The 20,894-nt window shown below is 34.2% G+C and overlaps 1 protein-coding gene across 1 annotated transcript in view; it reads right to left on the bottom strand.

Moving 5' to 3' along the window:
• Positions 1-18,461, bottom strand: part of LOC100369099 (uncharacterized) — a 155,864-nt gene extending 137,403 nt beyond the window's left edge. Inside the window, exons 1-3 of the mRNA XM_085499013.1 lie at positions 18,419-18,461; positions 10,929-11,025; positions 328-412 (exon numbers count right to left, since the gene is read on the bottom strand). Of these exons, the coding sequence (XP_085355139.1) occupies positions 328-412; positions 10,929-11,025; positions 18,419-18,461 (225 nt within the window). The remainder of the gene's footprint in view (positions 1-327; positions 413-10,928; positions 11,026-18,418) is intronic.
• Between the last annotated feature and the right edge of the window lie 2,433 nt (positions 18,462-20,894).

Below are 20,894 nucleotides of genomic sequence, written 5' to 3'. Positions count from 1 at the left end.
CATTCAGGCTTGTAGTTTTCAAGAAGAAGTCGAAAAAGTAAAACATTGACACGGACGACGACGGACAATCACTCATATGATAAGCTCCGCTCGACAAAGTCGACAGCGGAGTTAAAAAATAAAACAAATAACAATTTCAGAAGAAAAAAAAAATATTCACCCACACATGTTAATTTTAGAAAATAAATTGATCAAAAACATTGTTTTTGTCTTAAAGCTGGACAGCATATATAAAATTAATCAGCTTATCGGTACATTGTATATGGTTTTGGAGAAAATGATACATTGCATAACATTTGATTATATATTTCATATCGTGGTGCCTACCTGACAATCACCACTTGATGTAGATCCAGAGTTGCTATACTCTCCGGCAGCACATGGTGTTTTAGCATTGCTTCCTCCAAGACAACTGAAAAGATAAAATGAAATTTGAAAATGCCATATACACTGTTGTAGTAGTTTACTTATTAGTCTGCTAGTAGCATACTCACTCAAGTCATGAATCATTATTTTGCAGTGTCCATCCCGAAATATGAACATCCAGATGATCTCTGAATATTTTAGGCACATGCATAGCCATAGAAATGTCATGTTCAAACTTTCAATATATACCGTACTATTAATATGAGGTTATTACGAGAATACCTCAAAGTATGCACAAAGACAGTACAGCTCGAGTATCAACCAATGTGTAGCGGAGGTCGATGCGCGGCGTACTGTTTGAGTGCATACTTTGAGGTATTCTCGTAATAACCTTATACATCTTTTCCTTCCAAGGATAAAGGATACATCATGGGAATGCAGAAATCCTAAATGTTTAGAACAGAATCAGCGAACTTCTTTATGTGAAGTCCAGTTAAACCCTGGTGGCAGTCATGTTTGTTTTTATTATTAGAGGACGCTTTCGAACGTAATCATTCCATATATGGAATTCGCACTACCACAAAATTATGGCATGCTGTAACTTATGGCGTTACAGATGTATAATAATACCGGTACTCAATTATTAGCTAGGTTTTACTTTTGCTTATTTCACTGATAGCTAAATGCACTGAACAAAAATCTAGTGAATATGCAAAGTTACAACAGAATATATTGTTTCCCTCACAAATAATAAATTTATGATTTATTATGCACAAAAGTTTCAGTAAAATGTATTTGAGATGGTCCCTTAAAAAAGTAATTGGAATACAGCAGTAAAGTACATACTATGTAGAGTACATACTTACAACTTGTTAACAGTAAGTGTCAACAAAGCATGCAAACACAAAATATCAGGTTTCTATCTAAGTCAACAACATTTAGTAAAAGGGTTGACCCCTTGACCTCAATTCACTTGTAATTTCAATAAGTATTCAAATAAAAGAAACTTAGTAATTAGCAGACTAAAAAAGTTTGTTAAAATTTAATAATGTGAGTACCTCCTGGAAAACATTTCATGAAAGTCACTGTCACTCCCAACATGCTAGACGAGCCAAGTTGAAATTATGACTGCTACCAAATTTTGGAATATTTTTCGGCTCGCAAATTTTGCCAAAAACAGTTTAAAATATTGGCTCCCGGTTTTCGACCTCTAAAGTATATGAGGGTTATGATAAGTCTAACCAACAGAATGGTATTTGCTTTAAACTTTTCAATAATGATTTGATTATCTTTTACCTTCCATCTACACAATCTATATTTCAAACCATTAGTATTTATTTAATTTCCTTTTGTTACTGGTGAAATAAAATTTCAATTTCAATTTAAAAAAAAAAAAAACATGCACAATCATGGTTAAGGATCTATGTGACTCAGTTTATGGCTCACTTGACTGATTTTGGAAGCCAAAATTTATGTTTTAGCATATTTCTCTGACATCACTTAAGACACCTGTAGATTGTGGATATGCGCAAACTTTTAATGAGACAAGTGAAGTCTATGTTGTTACCAAACATATACATGTAATACAAGTACTGCAAACAAACCAGACCAGGATACTACGTACAGTACAGCCAAGGAGTGACTTAACTTCCACGCTTGCTGTCTGCTGGCTTTTCTTTTTCATAAAACCTATTTCAAATGAGTATCATTGACACCAATAATTTAAACTTACTCTTTGTTCTATTTACATATGTTACTCAGGGGTTACTAGAAAAAATAAACAAGAGGGAGCACACACGATCGACCTGGAAACGCCATGATATCGGAAGGTTTCTGCGCCGTTTTAATGGTGTATCTATCGCCATTGAAATATTTTTGGAGTAATTTTAGTGTATTTGTCAGCTGGGAAGTTTTCATGAAGAAAAATATATTTGGGGGAGTTTTCATGAAAAAAAACATATTTAAGAAAGATTTCATGTTGTTTCATTTCATATTTATGACTTGAAAGTTCAATCGTCAATTCAGTAAGAGAGCGCCAGCCGAGAGTATCAGGGCGCTGCGCCCCTGTTCCCCGGCTAAGAAAAAACTCTGTTACTAATATGACAATTTTTTAGGCAGAGTAAGATTTGAAATCAAGCTAAAAGCTAGCTAAATGTTAAGTTATTCTTAGAGTGTACTGTATCTGCCCACAGCACTCCTTAAATCTTAACCGCATGAAAAAGACAATTAAAAAGACTATTAAACATGTCTCTTTAGTCCCTATTGTAACTGAGCAACAACCATTGTCAGGATTTCAAAATCACTCTCATACCAAAAAACAATGGACAAAATCGATTGGTTACATATACTGATCAAACAAATAAATGTTATTGCCATGCGTGAAAAGTTGCTGTGTGAATGGCTTTAGTTTGGTCAGTCTTTTTCTGACTCCTAACACCATGAACGGAATGTACTCTCAAAATTCAACAGACAAACTTGTCATCAACAGGAAAAACACAAAACAAGGTAGTCATGCTGAGAAACATTTATCAAACATCACAGAAAACAAGACAATAAATGTTCTAGATGTGAAAGCACATGTAACACAATTACAAATCACAATTCTGCACTCCAACGGGTTTCATGTACTATGCGCCAATGCACGAGTACAAAGAATGCGGCCGACGTCAGCAGCGTTCGTTACCATCAAAACAGACACAGCCCAACAACAAATACCTCAGGTATTTAAGCTAGTTCTTTGTGTGCGTTCACAAAGGATAACAAAAAATATTATCCTGAATTTTCAGAAACTAATTCAGATATATTGGTATTATGTATGTTTAGTGTGGCAATTGTAGGAGTAAGTAATCTAACCTACGGCACTACTATAAATAAATTTGTCAGTTTAATGAAAACCTCCGTCTATAAGCAATAGAAAGAAAGTTTTGCAAGCAAAGCGACTTTAGTGAAAACAATTGTGTTTTTGTTTTTTTATTTTATTTTAATTTTAAAAATTTCTTAAAACCTCACAATTTGATTAAAAGTGTAATTTTGTTAATTTGTTAAGCATGATAAAAGACGGAGACACTTGTGTGAAGTGTCAATATTTACAAACTGTTCACTATGTGTTTCCTTTCACTTTAAACCAGCTCTCACCATTCTGCTGGCCCACAAAAACTAGAAAGAAAATATTTTTACAATTATTTACACCTTAGCGTCGTTGACATCAGAAGCAGTAACAATAAATCATGGGACTGAAAAAAGAATCATGTACTGAAAACATATGATCACACGGACACTATAAGCCTTGAGTAAAAATTGTTTTTGTTGGCATTTCAGTTATTTATTTCAGTGGCGTATCTCCCATTAAAATAAGGCTACCTACAGGAAATGATATAAAACGATATGGTTATCATGAGAAATCATAGTGAAATACTGTAAAATACTTTACCCCCGGTATTTTCGCTTGGAATTAATTTTCACTATTTTCACTGAAGGAATGACTCAGTGAAAATAAAATCCAGTGAATATACCTTTTTTCCTATATTTTACATTCAACTCGTCAAAAATCAGTAAAAAATAAATTTCATACAAAACACCCAAAAAGTCTTTTCAGCGAAACTAATTCCAGCTAAAATAAAGTATTTTACAGTATATTTCAAGAGACTATAATATAATAATAAGCATTCAGGTAACAAAAAAAACATCTAAAATCACGATGAAAAAAAACAAGGGCACATGTTCACCAATATGGCTAATTATTATTGCTGTAACCTTAAAAATTTTCACTTTAGGATGCCTTTACATCTGACATCTGAATAAGTACAACGCCTACACGCTTCATGGTATATTATAAAGTCCATTATTAAACTGCCAAAAGGCCATGACCTGTTACCCCGGTAAATTCTAAAGTCAGAGAATACCTAGCAATCAGTATTGATTTCACAGTAACACAAATGCCTAATCCAGTATATGGCATCTATGAACATTGTTACTTTGATAATAAGAACACATTGAGATGTCAGTAAGGTGCTATAGACATGTAACAATGGGGTGTTTACTGTTCTATGCAATAGCATATAAAATACTTAAAGATGAGGAATCACATGAATGTTATCATGTATACACAAAAAAATGTCAATCGATTTGATGTAATGTCAAATGACATACTACCTGATCATTTTATGTGAGTTGTACCATCATATATATTCATTCCCATGGGTGTTTCAATAGAAAATGTATATAAGTGAGAATTGCACAATTGAATCCCTATTTTCACTTGACTGATTCTAAACGAGAATGCAGAAAATCATTTTCTTTCATTTGAAACAATATATACACACATGCCACAGTGGCAGGCATTGTAACTATGTTAGTTCAAATGGTAGTAGCAAAGGACATATACTTCAACAGGTGGCCATTATTCAAGATTTAGTTTAGATTCGCATGTGTTCAATAGCTGAGATTTTAAATCGTTGCCAGTCTCCAATGATAAATTACTTTAATTAGATTTTGCTAAATTTCACTCAGCTCCAACAATAGATTCTAGCCACTCATTAAAACCTGTACAGACTTGTTTAAATCTAACAAATCTCTTTCTTTCTTGCGTCATATACAAACACTTTTCTTTGTTTATCAAATACAGCAACAATGTAATGCAATAAAAATAGAATCCTATCACTAAGCACAAGCAAAAGCATAGACGCAAATCCGGTAAAATCTTTTAAGCTGGCATTTCAGGCAATTAAATATTTACTGGAATTAGGAAAAGTTGTATAATATTAATAACAAGTCATTGAAAATGACACAGTCCCCGTTAAGTTCTCTTTGTGCTCGTTATATTAAAGCGGAGGGGTTGTCGCGAGCGTGTCCTTGAAACTTGAGTTCCAAGTGGCGTATACAACAGATTATTTATTTACATCAAAACATGTGTTTCGTGTCATAGTAATATGGCCAAAATAAAAACAGCCGTTATTCAGCCATCTTTGATCTGATTATGAAACACACTGATATGTATGATGTATGTGCCAAATACGAATGAAAATGGTACATAAATTGTGGAAATATAGTAGTAAGGCCAAAAAGTCAGATGGCTGTCAATCGGCCATCCTTGACCAGATTTTGAAACAAATTGTCATGGACATGCATCCTAACCTGTATAAAGTACATGTATGTGCCAAATTTGAATGAAAACTGACAGAGCACGTCCAAGATACCGCATAAAAAAACAAAAACAAGATGCCTGCCAGTCGACCATCTTTGATCCAATTACAAAATAAATCGTCATGGACATGTATCCTAACATGTATAATCTATGTACCAAGTTTGAATGACAACTGACAAAGCATGTCGAAAATACAACATTTTCAAAAAACAAGATGGCTGCCAGTCGGCCATTTTGAATCGAATCGCTAAACCACTGCATGTGCATATGTCCCACATAAGGTACTAGGCACATGCAAAGAATGAACGGAATCGGTCCACAGGATTCTGAAATATGACATTGGATAGACTGACGCACGGACAGACGGACACACGGACGGTCGGACGGACAGACTCAGGAACTCACGGACGGTCGGGGACATGTATCCTAACATGTATGATCTATGTACTAAATTTGAATGAAAACTGACAAAGCATGTCCAAAATACGACATTTTCAAAAAACAAGATGGCTGCCAGTCGGCCATCTTTGATCCAATTGTGAAATAAATCATCATGGACATGTATCCTAACATGTATAATCTATATACCAAGCTTGAATGAAAACTGACAAAGCATGTCCAAAATACAACATTTTCAAAAAACATGATGGCTGCCAGTCGGCCATTTTGAATCGAATTGCTAAACCACTGTATATGCATATGTCCCACATAAAGTACTAGGCACATGCAAAGAATGAACGGAATCGGTCCAAGGGATTCTGAGATATGATTCCAGACGGATGCACGAACACACGGACGGACGGAGACCAAATTATAAGTCCTCGTTTTCGGACTTCGTCCGAACGGAGACTAATAAGTTATCACAAAAACACCACAAAATATGCATGCAGACAGATGAGATGAGATGAAGCCCTGCAGAGGCATATTTCATGTATCAGCAAAACATTGTGATCATTAGGGTACATTCTCTGTGTTACATGTAGCTATGTGGCAGAACTGAATGTTCAAATATAAAACGCAAATAGCTCCATTCTTGTGGCAAATTTTCTATGTCACTTTAAAGGCGAGAGGGTTGTCACCTGCACACATATAGAGGTTGGATTATAATGACATGGTACTTTTGATCAAATTCAAATAAGTTTGACTTGAGAAAAATAAAAATTGCTTTATAAATATATGCTAATTATAATTTAGGCATCTGAACAAAGTTGAATCTGCAAAAATAATGTTGTAAGGGTGGTCATACAGTATGCCTTGGGACTGCATAAAACTAGTGGTCTTTATATAGAGATGGCCACTTACAAGGTTTTACTGCAGTAACATAAAGACAAGTGCAACCTCATCATAACTGCACATTGTCAAAAACATGTGTAGTCTTGACAAATCTATCAAGGCCAGGTGCCTTGTATAATGCTGTATGAACCTCAGAAATCCCCCACTGAAAACTGTTCTGAGTGAAAGAGAAAATAGAATGTTGTGATTTTATTTCCTATATTTATTTCCAGTTGAGTGATTAATTATAAAGCACTGCTAGCTGTGAATGATTGTATTATACCTGTGAAGGGTGACCAAGAGTTCATGCAGGAACTGCTGTCATGACAACTAACTATTAAACAACCACCATTTTGAATTATTAAATAGCCACCTTTGACTCTTTTCAACATTCAGTGCAATGATTGTTGTTACTGGCTCGACAACATTTCATCGGTAACTTCAAATTTATTTTTATCACTTTCATTGAAATGATAAAATAAATCGGTGAAAATAAAAATGCAGAAGATATACTAATTTGCCTGAGGTTTGCATGTAAATCATGACAAACATGTAAAAATAAATTACATGTGTCAACCATAAAATTGATTACGTAATAACAGTGAAAACTACATCTCCTACATTACATGGTATTCAAATCCAGTGCACCTTTATCTCAAAAACCACAGACATCTAGACATGATTGTTACATATAGTGCTTAATCATAAATAAGCAATTCACAGCTTATTTGTCTAGTTATATTGTATAGTAGTTTGTTGCTCTGAGGTAAGAACGATAGGTCTTCATCTCACATGCACATGTGTATGTGTGAACTAAAAAGAACAAAGCCCACTTGGTGAGTGTGACAATATACAATACAGATTTCCACCCATTAGCATTAGCCTTTTTGCAAATTTTATTAATAAAATTTAACAAAAAAAAACTTGCTCAATAATAGATTTCACTGCACGTGCCTGATCATATTTTCAAATTTTTTTTTGATTTGTGCTAAAAAAATCATGTGCAACTGTTGCAACACTCAAGATTTCGCATATGCCAAAGTCATCAGTGTGTTTTCCCAACTGAATTCATAGTCATTGTTCACCGCCAGTGATTGGCTGCTTCCATGTTTGCAATACTGTTTCTGACGTTTCTGTATGGCGTACATCATTTAAAGATTGGTATTAACATTCAAATTTTTAGCAAAAAAAATTAATCATGCTTTACTTTTGACATTCGCTCAAAATTTTGATGAACAGGATTTCTTTTGTCTGAAGACAGGGTTCTCAGTTAAATTAGAAAATCTGAAAAAAACATTCAGGGTTTTCCCTAGCACATTATAGAGTAGGGGTTCTCCACTATTAAATTGTGGATAAACAATAGAACCAATTTAGCATAACAATGAGTACAATAAAGGTAATTTACACAGTCTATTGTTATGTAAAGTTGCCCATACTCTATTTTACTTTTTCTGTGGAGAACACAGACATTCCTCCCAATTTCATGCATTTTGTATCAAAAAACACCTGGATTTAGGTTGGTTTTCTGAGATAAAATCACAAAACTTGTCAGTGGTAAATCGCATTAGAGAATATACAGTACTGAATCCCATAAATCAACTTACAGTTCATGATCGAGACAGATGGCTGTGAATGCTTATAGGCTTAGTCACTGTACACACCAACATGTATTTGTTTAAGGTAGTCAAGTAAAGCAACATAAACAGAAATTGGTTGAGGTTTGTTGTTGGGTGACATGAAGTGCCGAGTTGGCAATTTGTAGTGACAGTTATTATCGCTTACATTTATCTTCGCTTACAGACAGACAAAGCAATGACAATGACATGTGATGTAAATGCAGCGATACAATTACCACATAATGGTTATTAGTCACTTCAATTCACAATATTGTCATATATATTGTGATATGCAAGGTGTATTACAATTAATAAGAGTTACTGTTTGTGGTGTTATTGAACAACAACATTCAGTTATGTTCTACCACAATATGTGGGTTAAATATTGCACAGACACCACTCAATTATAAGACAGTGAAAAATACGGCACTGTGAAGACATAAATTATTAACTGGGTTTTAATTTTTGCTATTTTCGTCAATAAGCAAAATCCACTTGAATATGTAAAATAATAATAAAAAGAACTCATTGTTTCTCTGCCAAATTTGTGAAATTAAAAGCCAATGAAAAGGCACAAACATCAAAATTGCGAAATTAAATACCAGTGAAAATGTTTTACAGTAATTTTAAAAAATTTGGAATAAATCTGCAAAGTGGACAGTCAGTAGATAACATTTATCTATGGGGATGGTATATTTTTTCCTGAGATTTTGATCAAAAAAGTTTGTGGCTAAATAAACATTTTCAGTACTTCTAAGTTATATGATATCTTGCATTATGCGTGAACTGAAAGTCAGCAACAACAATCTAATGATTTGATTTTTTACTGTTCATATTGTTTCGAACACCCAAACATCAACATTGCCAGCTAAGTTGCTGACTGGTTTGTTAAGCACGTCTCGAGATTGTTGTGTTATTAGAACTGGTTAGTTCAAACCACTGTTAAGAGGGTGCACCCTTCGGCTAAAATGACATGCACTTGACACACCATTGCCGGTGTCCAGACATTTCATACTGTGTAAATACATAACTTTGCCATTTATTATATAGAAATGTACAAGATTAAATAAAATATATTGAAAAGCTATCACATTTATATTCCGATGTGTCTTAGTCCCTCACTATTAGTTCGACGTCTCCTGTTCAGGTTGGATTGACCTTACTTGTTCTAATCGCGTAACGATCGCCAAGCGCACTTAGCAAACCAGTCAGCAACATAGCTGGCAATGTTGCTGTTTTGGTGTTCGGAACAATATGGCGATGACAGTAACTTGAATTTGTTTTTTACTGATCAATGTCAAATACCGATCTTTAAGAGGGGTACATGGCGATGTGATACCTTTACTTCATAAAAATTGCATGTAATCAAATGTGTATATACGCCGGTAGAGCATTATTGAGTGTGAAAATAACCAAAAGAACCTTCAATGTTTGTCAAGTCTCATGTGATGTTTTGACGTTACTATAACAACAAGATTTTTGTTTTGTTTTGCATGGCATGAATCTTAAAGTTTGGGTAAATGGTCTATTATATTCTGTCACATACAGTATGTCTATTTAATGTAAGGGTAGATATGTAGGCAATTTGTATTATGATAAATTTTAAATTACAAAAACCCATGTGAATGTCAAACATTATGTAAATTATTTATTTTCAATGCAAAATATTTTCAAAAATTGATAAACCTGACAGAAAGTCACTGTGCCGTTTTTACTTCATGCACATTTATTTGTTTGGTTTTCCGATTCTGACCTGATTCTCCCTCAACAAGAATAATGGTTCATTCTCTAACTACTATATAACACTTTTACTCACAATAACTGAAAAAGAAAATTTTGTGAGTAAAAGGGAAATTTTGTAGTTAAACCATAGTTTTATTAACAAATAATGTACATACTAGGTTTTAACAAAATCTGTCTATGCATGACCAAGATCTTAATCCAGAAATGCTGGATTTGATGAATTTTTAACATTAAAACAATTTTAAATCGACCACTTAATAGAATCGGATCACTAAATGAATAAATATGCATATGATGTATATTAAAAGTTTGAACATAATCGGTCAGAGAATGTCATTGATTTAGCTCCAGAACAGGATTCGTTAAAACAAAATGGCCACTGATCAGCCATTCTGAATCCGATCTGAAATACAATATGATTTCCAATAATGTATATACAAAGCCTGAACAAAATTGTTTCATACATAACTGAGATCCAGTTCCATAATGGCAGAAATGTTTGATTTGATTAATAAGCACAAAAATGACCACCGTTCGGCCATTTTGAATCAGACCGCAAAACCAATGTATGTGCACATTCATCCCAAGATGCATGATGGATGAATGAAGTATGAATGTAATCGGTTCTGAAATACAGGTGAAGACGCACATGGATACACAAAGGTCAAAACATAAGTTCCCATTCTTCGGACTTTGGCGGAACAAAGACTAAAAATGAATTATGAATGGTAAGGCCTAATATAAATACATATAAGAAGATACCAATTAAAAATAGGGATGGTACTTACAAGAATCCAGGATCACATTCCATACAGGCTACAGTATTGCTATCCCAATACTGACCAGCAGTACAATTGGAAGAATCACACTGGCCATTAACTGCATCTAAAGAGAGTGAAAACAACAATTGTCATAGGTGCCTTAAATTTATTAAATCAGGGCTTGAAATTAATACATTGTGTTAGAAATCTGCTGGGTTACCATTTTGAGAACAGGAATTCCCATATAATCATATTGGGTAGTCCATCAGTAGGTACTGACACCCATGCAAAAAAATGTCAATAGAAATAAATAAACATCATTTGGCTTAGCCTTTTCACCACCAGTTCTCTCTTTTCATCACAAAATATTCCCTTATAGGACAAAAATAGTCAAATTGTTTGAGTAAAAATTGATAATTGACTCAAATTTTGTATGTTGACTCTAAATTTCCAGAAATATATATAAGAGTATAAAAAATAAGTGCAGAAATCATTCAATATGTTGTGATGTTGACATACCCCCCCCCTTCTTTTCTTTTCTCTTTACTTTATATTCGTATTCTTATAAATATTTCATTACCATGGATTTTGTGTAGAAATTGTACTTTTTTGATGGGATAATTTTATGTATTCATATATGTGGTTAACTTAAAAATAAAATAAAATATAAGAAAAAAAAAAAAAAAAGTGCAACAAAATTTGGGTGAGATTGTCTAGCTACTAGTTTTGGAAAATGGTGGCCCTAGTCTGTGTGCCTTGGACTACTATAAATTTCAGCCTTGGTTAATTATTTGCAGATTTTAATTTTGTTGTTTTTGCTGGAAAGTAAAATTCTCTAACTTAAATCAACATGAACACATAAAATAATAACCTGCATTCCATCCAGTGGTTTGTGTATTCCATTGTACATAAATATACCACATGAGATATTTGGCAAAATGGCTTACTTATTGTGAGGCTAATATAAGAAAATCCCTTTGTGCCAAAAAATAAGTCAATATTGATCTGCAAGAAATTTTTTTTCATTTTGAAAGCTATATTTTTATAAATTTATATGTTACATTACATTTATGAATTTTCATCAAATATATCAAAATCCAAGATATACTTTCTTCTGCCATCTCATTCATTTTGAACTTGATTAATGATCAGGCGTTAAACGTTTTGGTTTTTATTTTTTCTCTCCACCGCCAAATGTCCATCCAAATAAGGATTAAAATTCAAGATGTTAAATACATATTTCTAACAATAACAGATTCATCCACAGTAAAACATTTAAATATAGAATCCAGAGAATTAAGAATAGTGAACCTGTGCAGATTTAAGCAAAAATATGGTGTAAATGAAGAATTTAATCAGTTCTGTGTAACCTAGATACCATATTTTTCAGTTTTGGTCTAATATATAATTACATATTATTTATGACTACATACTAATAAAATTGTTATGAATTCTCAATATTTTCTGATATTTTCTGATATATCATTTTCTGTTCCCTGGGCCCATGATGTACTTGACTAACATTAGAAAAGGTTGAAATATGACAGGAAAGAAATTACCCTGCAAAATATTTTTCTGCAATTAAAAACAGATTATCCTAATTATTTTGAGTTAAATAAGATGTGAACAAACATTGTCAGTTGCCTGGATACAACCTGAATGAAGTGTTTCCTTCAAAATATTTCCTTCACAAGACAATGTTCACCTTTAAATAGGGTGCCTTAAAATTACTGAAGATCAAGCCAATCTGTATGCAAGTTATACTTATTTTCAATGCTTATTAAAGGAGAAAATTTAACATCCACATAGAAATGCAACATTCCATTTTCAAAGCATTTAACTTGATAGAAGCTAATAGGAAATGCACTTCCCTTACTAAAGCCATTTGCTTTTAAAAATATATTTAGGCCAACTCAGACATGTACTAAATAACAAAAGTACACCCAGAATGTGTTGTTATTTGATAATAGCACCTATAAATTGACCTGAACCATCCCACCCAAATAAACATCTCAAAATATGACATCCAGCTGAATTGAGATAAAGGGGTGGGGTTCTAAATTGTTCAAATCAATAAATGTACTCAATAAATAAATATGATCATTCCACCAATGTTGTATTTTTTTTTATTTCAATTACTTCCTTACATGTAGTGAATTACTTGCCTTTGCGATTGTATTAATTAAAGAAATATATTCTGAAAACTAACTTAGATGTCATTTTTTTTACCTCTGTAGTTTAAATCAAAGATCTGAAAAAACATTTTTTTTTAGTCTATGGAATTGGTTAAATCAAGATTATGTTCTCACAAAAACCTGATCTAAATATGATCATTCCACCAATGTTGTATTTTTTTTATTTCAATTACTTCCTTACATGTAGTGAATTACTTGCCTTTGCGATTGTATTAATTAAAGAAATATATTCTGAAAACTAACTTAGATGTCATTTTTTTTACCTCTGTAGTTAAATCAAAGATCTGAAAAAACATTTTTTTTTAGTCTATGGAATTGGTTAAATCAAGATTATGTTCTCACAAAAACCTAAGACTACAATTAATTCGAAAAAAAAAAATAATAAAATAAAATAAAAATCCCTGCCTGCACACCTAATTTGTTTAAGTTAGGCCTAAAAATTACTTTATATCACAAGTCAAGACATATTTTATTCTACCAGATTGACTTGACAGTAGACAGTCTGACCCAGAATAATAAATTTTTGGGGACATTTCCATATTTTCAATATACTGGATGAATTAATTTATTAAGTGTCTGCTACAATAAAAATTAATCGATATGAAGTTGTAATACAGTATTTGTTCTATTAGTAGTGCATTACCTAAATGACAGAGGTGTGTCTGTTGTCAAAATAAGTCGTATATTATTGAGTCAGCATAGCATAAATACAATTTTGAGTTATGTGAACTTCTATTAAAGATGTGCTTCTGATAGAGCAAATATGATACTTAGAATTGTTACCAATTGTGATTTTGAAATAATTATAATTATAAATAAATAATTAATGTGACACAATTTTAGCTAAATTTTGGAACATTTCTATTTTTTTGAGAAAAATTCCCAAACTCACTAATGCACTGTGAAATGTTATATTTTAGTGTCAAAACGATAAATGCACTTCAAAAAGGGTAGGGTAGGTCAGCTTTCAAATTTGTTTTTACAAATTTTTGTCATCATCACTAGCTTGCTGATTACTCATGCAGTCAAAATTCTGGATAATAAAATCAGTTTCATCTCATTGAAACCTTGTTTGATTTTGTAGCGTTTTTTCCATGTTTGACCAAAAATAGTTTTGGGTAGACAATAAATGCTACTTGTAGGTAGGAAAACCGTTCTTATTTTTTTAGTAGGCCTAATAGCTAATTAAAAGTCTACTCTTGTGGCACAGTTCAATACATCATATCAATTTCCTTCACAATCATTCACTATTATGCAACAGACTTTTCATTTCTACCAACTGTAACTTAATATTCTTTGCTGTACACTCACTATACAGCTATGAATAACAATTTCCGATTTAAACAAAATCCTGAAAGGTTTAAATTCACATGATCCGTTATTGGATTTTCAATACAGAACAAAATATGAATATCTAGTCTTACATTTTCACTCAAGACTTATAAAAAGAAAAGCAAATACAATGTTATTGACTGTGCAGTAAATGGTCTGTCTAAATTTCCAAAGACTGAATCGATCCAGTAATTTCATCTATGGAAAAAAAATCTATCTAAGATGAGTGTCAATGATTAGACTTTTTTACTTAATCCTGCTTATAAAATGAAAGGCACAAATAAATGTTATTGATTACAGTGGAAGGCAGAAAGCTGTTTTAGTTTAAAAGCATATTTATAACAATTTTTAATTACCGATCAACAGCTTTCACTTAAATCCATATATTTAAAAGGCGGCAGTTGTTGTGTCGCCTCCTGTTCAATATGGGACTCATAGCGATGCATACAACGCATGTAAACTACATTGTTTATTTACATAAAATTCAAACACATGCTGCGCGACGACCACCACGCTTTAATAGCCATTTTCTCAAGAGCTCAAAATTGTCCAATTTTTCGTGCACATGCCTTCATATGACATAACAACTGCGACCACCTACTTATTCGAAATGTTGAGCTTGCTGATTAGATAATGTTGAACTAACTCCGTAATATTAGAATTAAAAATAATATTACAATACAATTTCCAGAGGTGCTGCATTGAAAAGCCCAAAATGTATGTACATCATTGATCAAACTCAACCAACTTTTCCCATGCAAGTCAAAGATTAAAAAGTACAGGAGAAATAAAAGTGTATGCAAATAGAGGTCTTAATGTCCAAAACAGAGGGTTCCTGTCTAATGCTGGTAGTACAGAAAAATTGATTTAATTCAATTTTTGATATCATTAGGGTAGCCTACTTTATAGGACAGGTGATTTGAATACTAATAGTACAAATACGGTATAGCAAGACCATGTATTCTGTTCTATTATGTAATGAATGCCTATTAAATCAATACCATTGCACAGGCAAAAGGTCCACATTTCACAATTTATTTTATTTTTTGTAAACTGATAACTTACCCAGATAAACAAACAAAAGCTGCAAAGAATTATGATAATCATTTTTCCAAAACTGAATACCTACATAGGCCACCTGTTTGAATTGCAAAATTGAATGTACTACCGGCGTACATACAAAACTGGCGTAAGGTTATATCATCAAACGGTGGTAATCCGTCAAAGTTATTGTGATCGTCAACACAAAATCAAAACTAAATCGATTTTAGAAACGACTGTATTTTATTATTTTGAAGCGCAATTGTGTGGTTCCAAAAGAATTACAAAAAATCCGAATCGTCAAATGGAACAATACTTTTTACGACGATTAATTAATTGATCTTTAGCGTTGGTGAGTTTAGTGAGGGATGTTTGTGTTCGTTAAAAAAAGTCACAAAAATATCAAAACTAGTTGACTCGACACGAGTTCTTAAATGTGGCTATGTTTTCATAACGTTTTGAAGGACACTAATGGGAAACAGAAAGGAAATGAATCGCCATTGAATTTAAAATGAGTAACTTACCTGAAACCAGCAGAAGCAATGTAAATATAGCAAAAATAGACTTTCCTATGTAAATATGGGATACGGAGGGAAAATTTCCAATCATTTTCCTAACTATTTATATAAATAAATATGGACGGCGAGTTACAAAGCGGATAAATTCTTCGTTACATGGTCCTCTTTGAACGGCATCCACTTGTCGATGCGATCATCCGTCAAGTCGTTCTGATGTTTTTAGCGGTTTTTCAATGGCAAGAGATACTGCAATTACTTTCCCTTGGCTGCTTATAATCCCAGTGTTTGTGATTTCGGTCGGCACAGCAGAAATGTCAAAAAACCGCAGCGTTTAACCGCCGTGTGCGTCGATTCAGTTTACACAGTACGTCTTGAGTTTCACAACTTTCCTTTCCGTCAACCTTCAGATGCCCTTTATAACGAGCTCTCTGATTGGTCCGCGACAAATATTATATCAGTGATATATAACACAAATATTCTCGTGAAGTATTGCCATTCATAATGTTGTTCTGAAACCCAAAGTTTATTAAGATATGTTTTCGCATTTTGGCATGTTCTAGACATTTGATGGAACAGGTATTGAAAATAAACCTCTCATTTCAGCGAACCAATCACCGATAGCGATAAGAAAAAAAAGCTGACCCGCGTCAATGACAGGATTGCTAATTTACATATCATGGCGGTGACGTCGATGATGCCACTCTGTTACTAGGCAACTGTTATTTACTTTAGACCGCCACTTAACAAAAGGGTGATAAAAACCCTTTGATGAAGGGTGTTTATCTCAGTTCATTGTACTCTGCACAAAACAAGTTGAAATTCAGCGAAATAAAGAAATGGCAAATATTCAGAAATATACTAGTAAATGCACCTGGACGCCTGCCAGGCAAACAAATTGCGAAATAATTAATTTTAACTCAGACTCCATACCCTATTAGAGTATAGTTTAAACCACAAAGCAAGGGGGTTGCACGGTAGCCTATGCGAACATAATTTGAAATGGGTGTAATTGAGACATCATAATAGCAGTTAGGGCGGGTAACTGCTTCGTCAATAACGATTTTATTGACAAAGCCACAGCCATCGCCAGACACACCCCGGGCATACGCACACACTCCCTCGGCTATTTCAGTTTTCGCTTCCAATGTACATGGGGTTTATAGGTAGTCGAGTAATTGTCGAGTTTGCTAACAGTCACAAGTAACTACGGTATATATCATTAGAAGTAGAAGTAAAGCTCCATGGTCAAAGTCGTAAATTTTTACAATTTTAATTTTTAAACACAAATTATCAAATATATTATAAAAATGTAAAATATAATTAGGAATTTACATTATCTGTGAAGTGTAAAAACTATTTTTTACTATAAATGGAACTTTCATTTTATTTTCTGTAAAAACGTAAAATACCTTTTTTATTTCCTTTAACCTGTACCAGGTACCCCACCCCCTATTATTACAAAAAAGAAACAATTAAATATCACTGTAAAGAAATTGCATGGAGCGAATTTGCATAATGTGAACCAAAATTGTACATTTTCAGAAAACGAAAAGCAATTCTCAAAGTTCCGGCAAATCTCTGGGATAATTTGTACTAATACAAGATGTATAACTTATGAAATAAATTCGACTTTTATTTCCGCTTCGTCACGTTTGATAGCGTAATGTACTGTTTTTTTACCTGTCTTTTTCCGTATGTTCAAGCAATGGCCCTCAACGCCATTTTGGATGTATGTAGTATAGACTGCCACTAGCGGGCGCCATACCTCAACAAGAGAGCAAATCATGAGCTAAATATGACAAGCTGAAATGAATAATCTGTTCAATTTAGCGAATATATTGTCCGCGAGCTAGCAAAAGATACAACTATATATGACAGTACTCGGACACATCGCCTTCCGCTGTGCGTCGGTCGATACTTCGCTGTACTGTCTTCGTGCATACTTTGCAGTATCCTCGTAATAAACTCATTATTATACATCTTTTCCTCCCTTGAATATTTCATGGAAATGCCGAAATCCCAAAAGTTTAGAGCAGATTTAGCGAACTTCTAATCATTGTGTGGGGTACGGTCAAACTCTGTTTTGTTTTGTTTTGTTTTCTCATTATAATTAGAGGACGATTACGAGCGTAACGGTCCATATTTGGAATTCGCATTTCATAATATGGTAGGATGAAAATACCCAGTGCAATACCGCAAAATTACGGCACGCTGTAACTTATGAATGATTTATGTCGCATTATTTTGTATGCTTGTTTACCTTCTTACAGGGTATGTAGCCTTTCGGCATATTCACTTTTCGACGTGTCAGTATATATATTCGTTTTCGGCATGTCGGTATACATATTCACCTTTCGGCGTGTCGGTATATATATTCGCCTATCGGCATGTCTGTATATATTCGCCTTTCGGCATGTCTGTATATACTCACCTTTCGGCATGTCGGTATTATTTAGATATTCGCCTTTCGGCATGTCTGTATATATTCGCCTTTCGGCATGTCTGTATATATTCGTCTTTCGGCATGTCTGTTTATATTCACCTTTCGGCATGTCGGTATTATATAGATATTCGCCTTTCGGCATGTCAGTATATATTCGCTCTTCGGCATGTCGGTATAGATATTCGCCTTTCGGCATGTCTGTTTATATTCACCTTACGGCATGTCTGTATAGATATTCGCCTTTCGGCATGTCTGTATATATTAGCCTTTCGCCATGTCTGTATATATTCGCCTTTCGGCGTGTTGCTTGCGTTATGGACGCTGATGACGTTCTTGTGCAACAGCAGCGTGCGATGTAAGTAGACAATACGTGTTTAAATGTCAGTATATTATTGCGCCGTCGCGTTAATTTTGTTGTATAAATCGTGTAGTTTTAGATGTCTTTCAGATACAGGATTGGAAGGCCGAACTTAGCAACCCAGTGGATGACTTCTGCGACACTCTGTGATGTTGGCGTCTAGAGCCGGTAATGCGTTAATCAAGTACACCGGCAGTTGGCTCAGATGGAAACAAAGGTGCAAGTCAAATCTGACAGAGGGCGTCGCCTCTCCACCTAGCCGTTGCACATCATGATTGCTATATATCTTCGGATTTTGTTAGACGACGCGAATACAGCTTCGCCCCTGGATTCCGCTTTGTGAAACCATAACTAATTTTTTGCTCTCCTGGGTACTGCAACCACCGCATTTCATGCTTGTTGTGTAATTTGTATGAATAATTGAAGTTGAGTATAGATTGAGAAATTATCTGCGTTTCGTAGATTAGCAGATAACTGCTATCTATTCGTATGTAAATTATCCAGGTGCCACTGCACCGCTCCGATTGGTTAGTGGTTAAGTAGCCAGGTGCTCATGAGTATATAGTAAGAAGAGTATTCTATTGTATTCAGTCTCAGTTGCAAACAACTCACGATGTATTTTTTATTTTTATAAATGTATAGTTTTCTTAACATGGACGACTCCCGACGTCTACCCCTAGGTACATCTGACATTGCGTCGGGTACAGGTTTCCAGATGTTTTTCTCCCTTGACGGGTTTTTGTATCTGTTTTTTCCTGGGCGGTCGATGTATTCGCGATGGGGCTTTGGCATCAATTTCGTGTATATTTACATATGTAAGGGGGGGGGGGGTAAATACACGTAATAAACGCGTGTGGCTCCTGGGTGCTGCAACCACCGCATTTCATGCTTGTTGCGTAATTTGTATGAATAATTGAAGTTGAGTATAGATTACATGTACTAGCAGCGAGGACTTGCTAGTAGTTCGACTCCGCCCTCAACTTGATAAGCACGATCATAATGCAGGACTAAAGTTCATAGTAACGTTGACGATCAGATGATGGTCGACCCCTGAATGCAATCATCAGAGATTGCAGTATCGAGATATGTTGACCTTATTACTGTAACTTAGTTACAATACCGAGAAAAAGAATGTACCATGGCCATACTTATTCTTGGGGGTGGATATCCGTGCATTTTCACCGCATGGCAACCATTACGGTGAAAACAAAGGCTGACAACTCTCAGAAAACGGTACTTTGAGATGGTTGTTGAGACTTCCCTGAACAGTGTAACAAGATTACCCCTGCGTGTGTAACGCATATAAATTTGATTGTTCAGGATTATTTCAAAGTGGAGTTCCTGTTTTCTCGAATTTTCACCGGCTCGGCGTTCCGCGTTCCTCAGCAGCGCCGCAGAGCCCATAGAAATACATGGTACAGTGTGTGAAACCAAATCGTGCAAATCCAACTCTCCCGAAATTAACTCGCTCAAAACCAATTCACCTATTACAAACTTGCACCAAAACTCAATGATGCATGTCTCAAATACACCGCATGACAAGCACAAATCAATCGTTAATTCATAGTGCATGTGTGTTGAGATACTGGTACGTACCATTAATACGCGTTACACGTACCCAAATTTTTCACCAACTGAAACATGTGAGTATTGCACACTGTTCTAATTCCGTTAATATAGAAGGCGTAACAGTGTTAATTGCTCTGAGACGTAACTTCCATGGCGCCATTGTGAAGTTTATTCCGTGTTTCGCATAATGCCGATTTCGAATTGCCAAATAGATCTATTACATTTTGACACAATACAATGTCTGCCGCGTGTTTTGTTTCGATTTTTGCCTCAGAGTCGCTATATTGTCACAATGTTTCAGTATGAACCTAGACAGACTTAAGACATGTTAATATCACATATATTTGTTCAAATTAGTTTAAGCAATTTATTGTAAATTGTTTAAAAAAATCAAACTACTGTAAATACAACGTTCATTACCAGCGTCACCACGTGACCATGATTGGATATCTGCAATGCTACATTTATTCTATCTTCATTATTTGTAAGATAACCCTTCATCTAAAAATGTATACAAAAATAGAAAGAAAGAAATGT

This window comes from Saccoglossus kowalevskii, chromosome 5 (assembly GCF_978046115.1).
Source record: "Saccoglossus kowalevskii chromosome 5, keSacKowa6.1, whole genome shotgun sequence".
Lineage (NCBI taxonomy): Eukaryota > Metazoa > Hemichordata > Enteropneusta > Harrimaniidae > Saccoglossus > Saccoglossus kowalevskii.
Note: the sequence above shows the minus strand (reverse complement) of the source record. Positions and strands in the feature narration are given on the sequence as shown.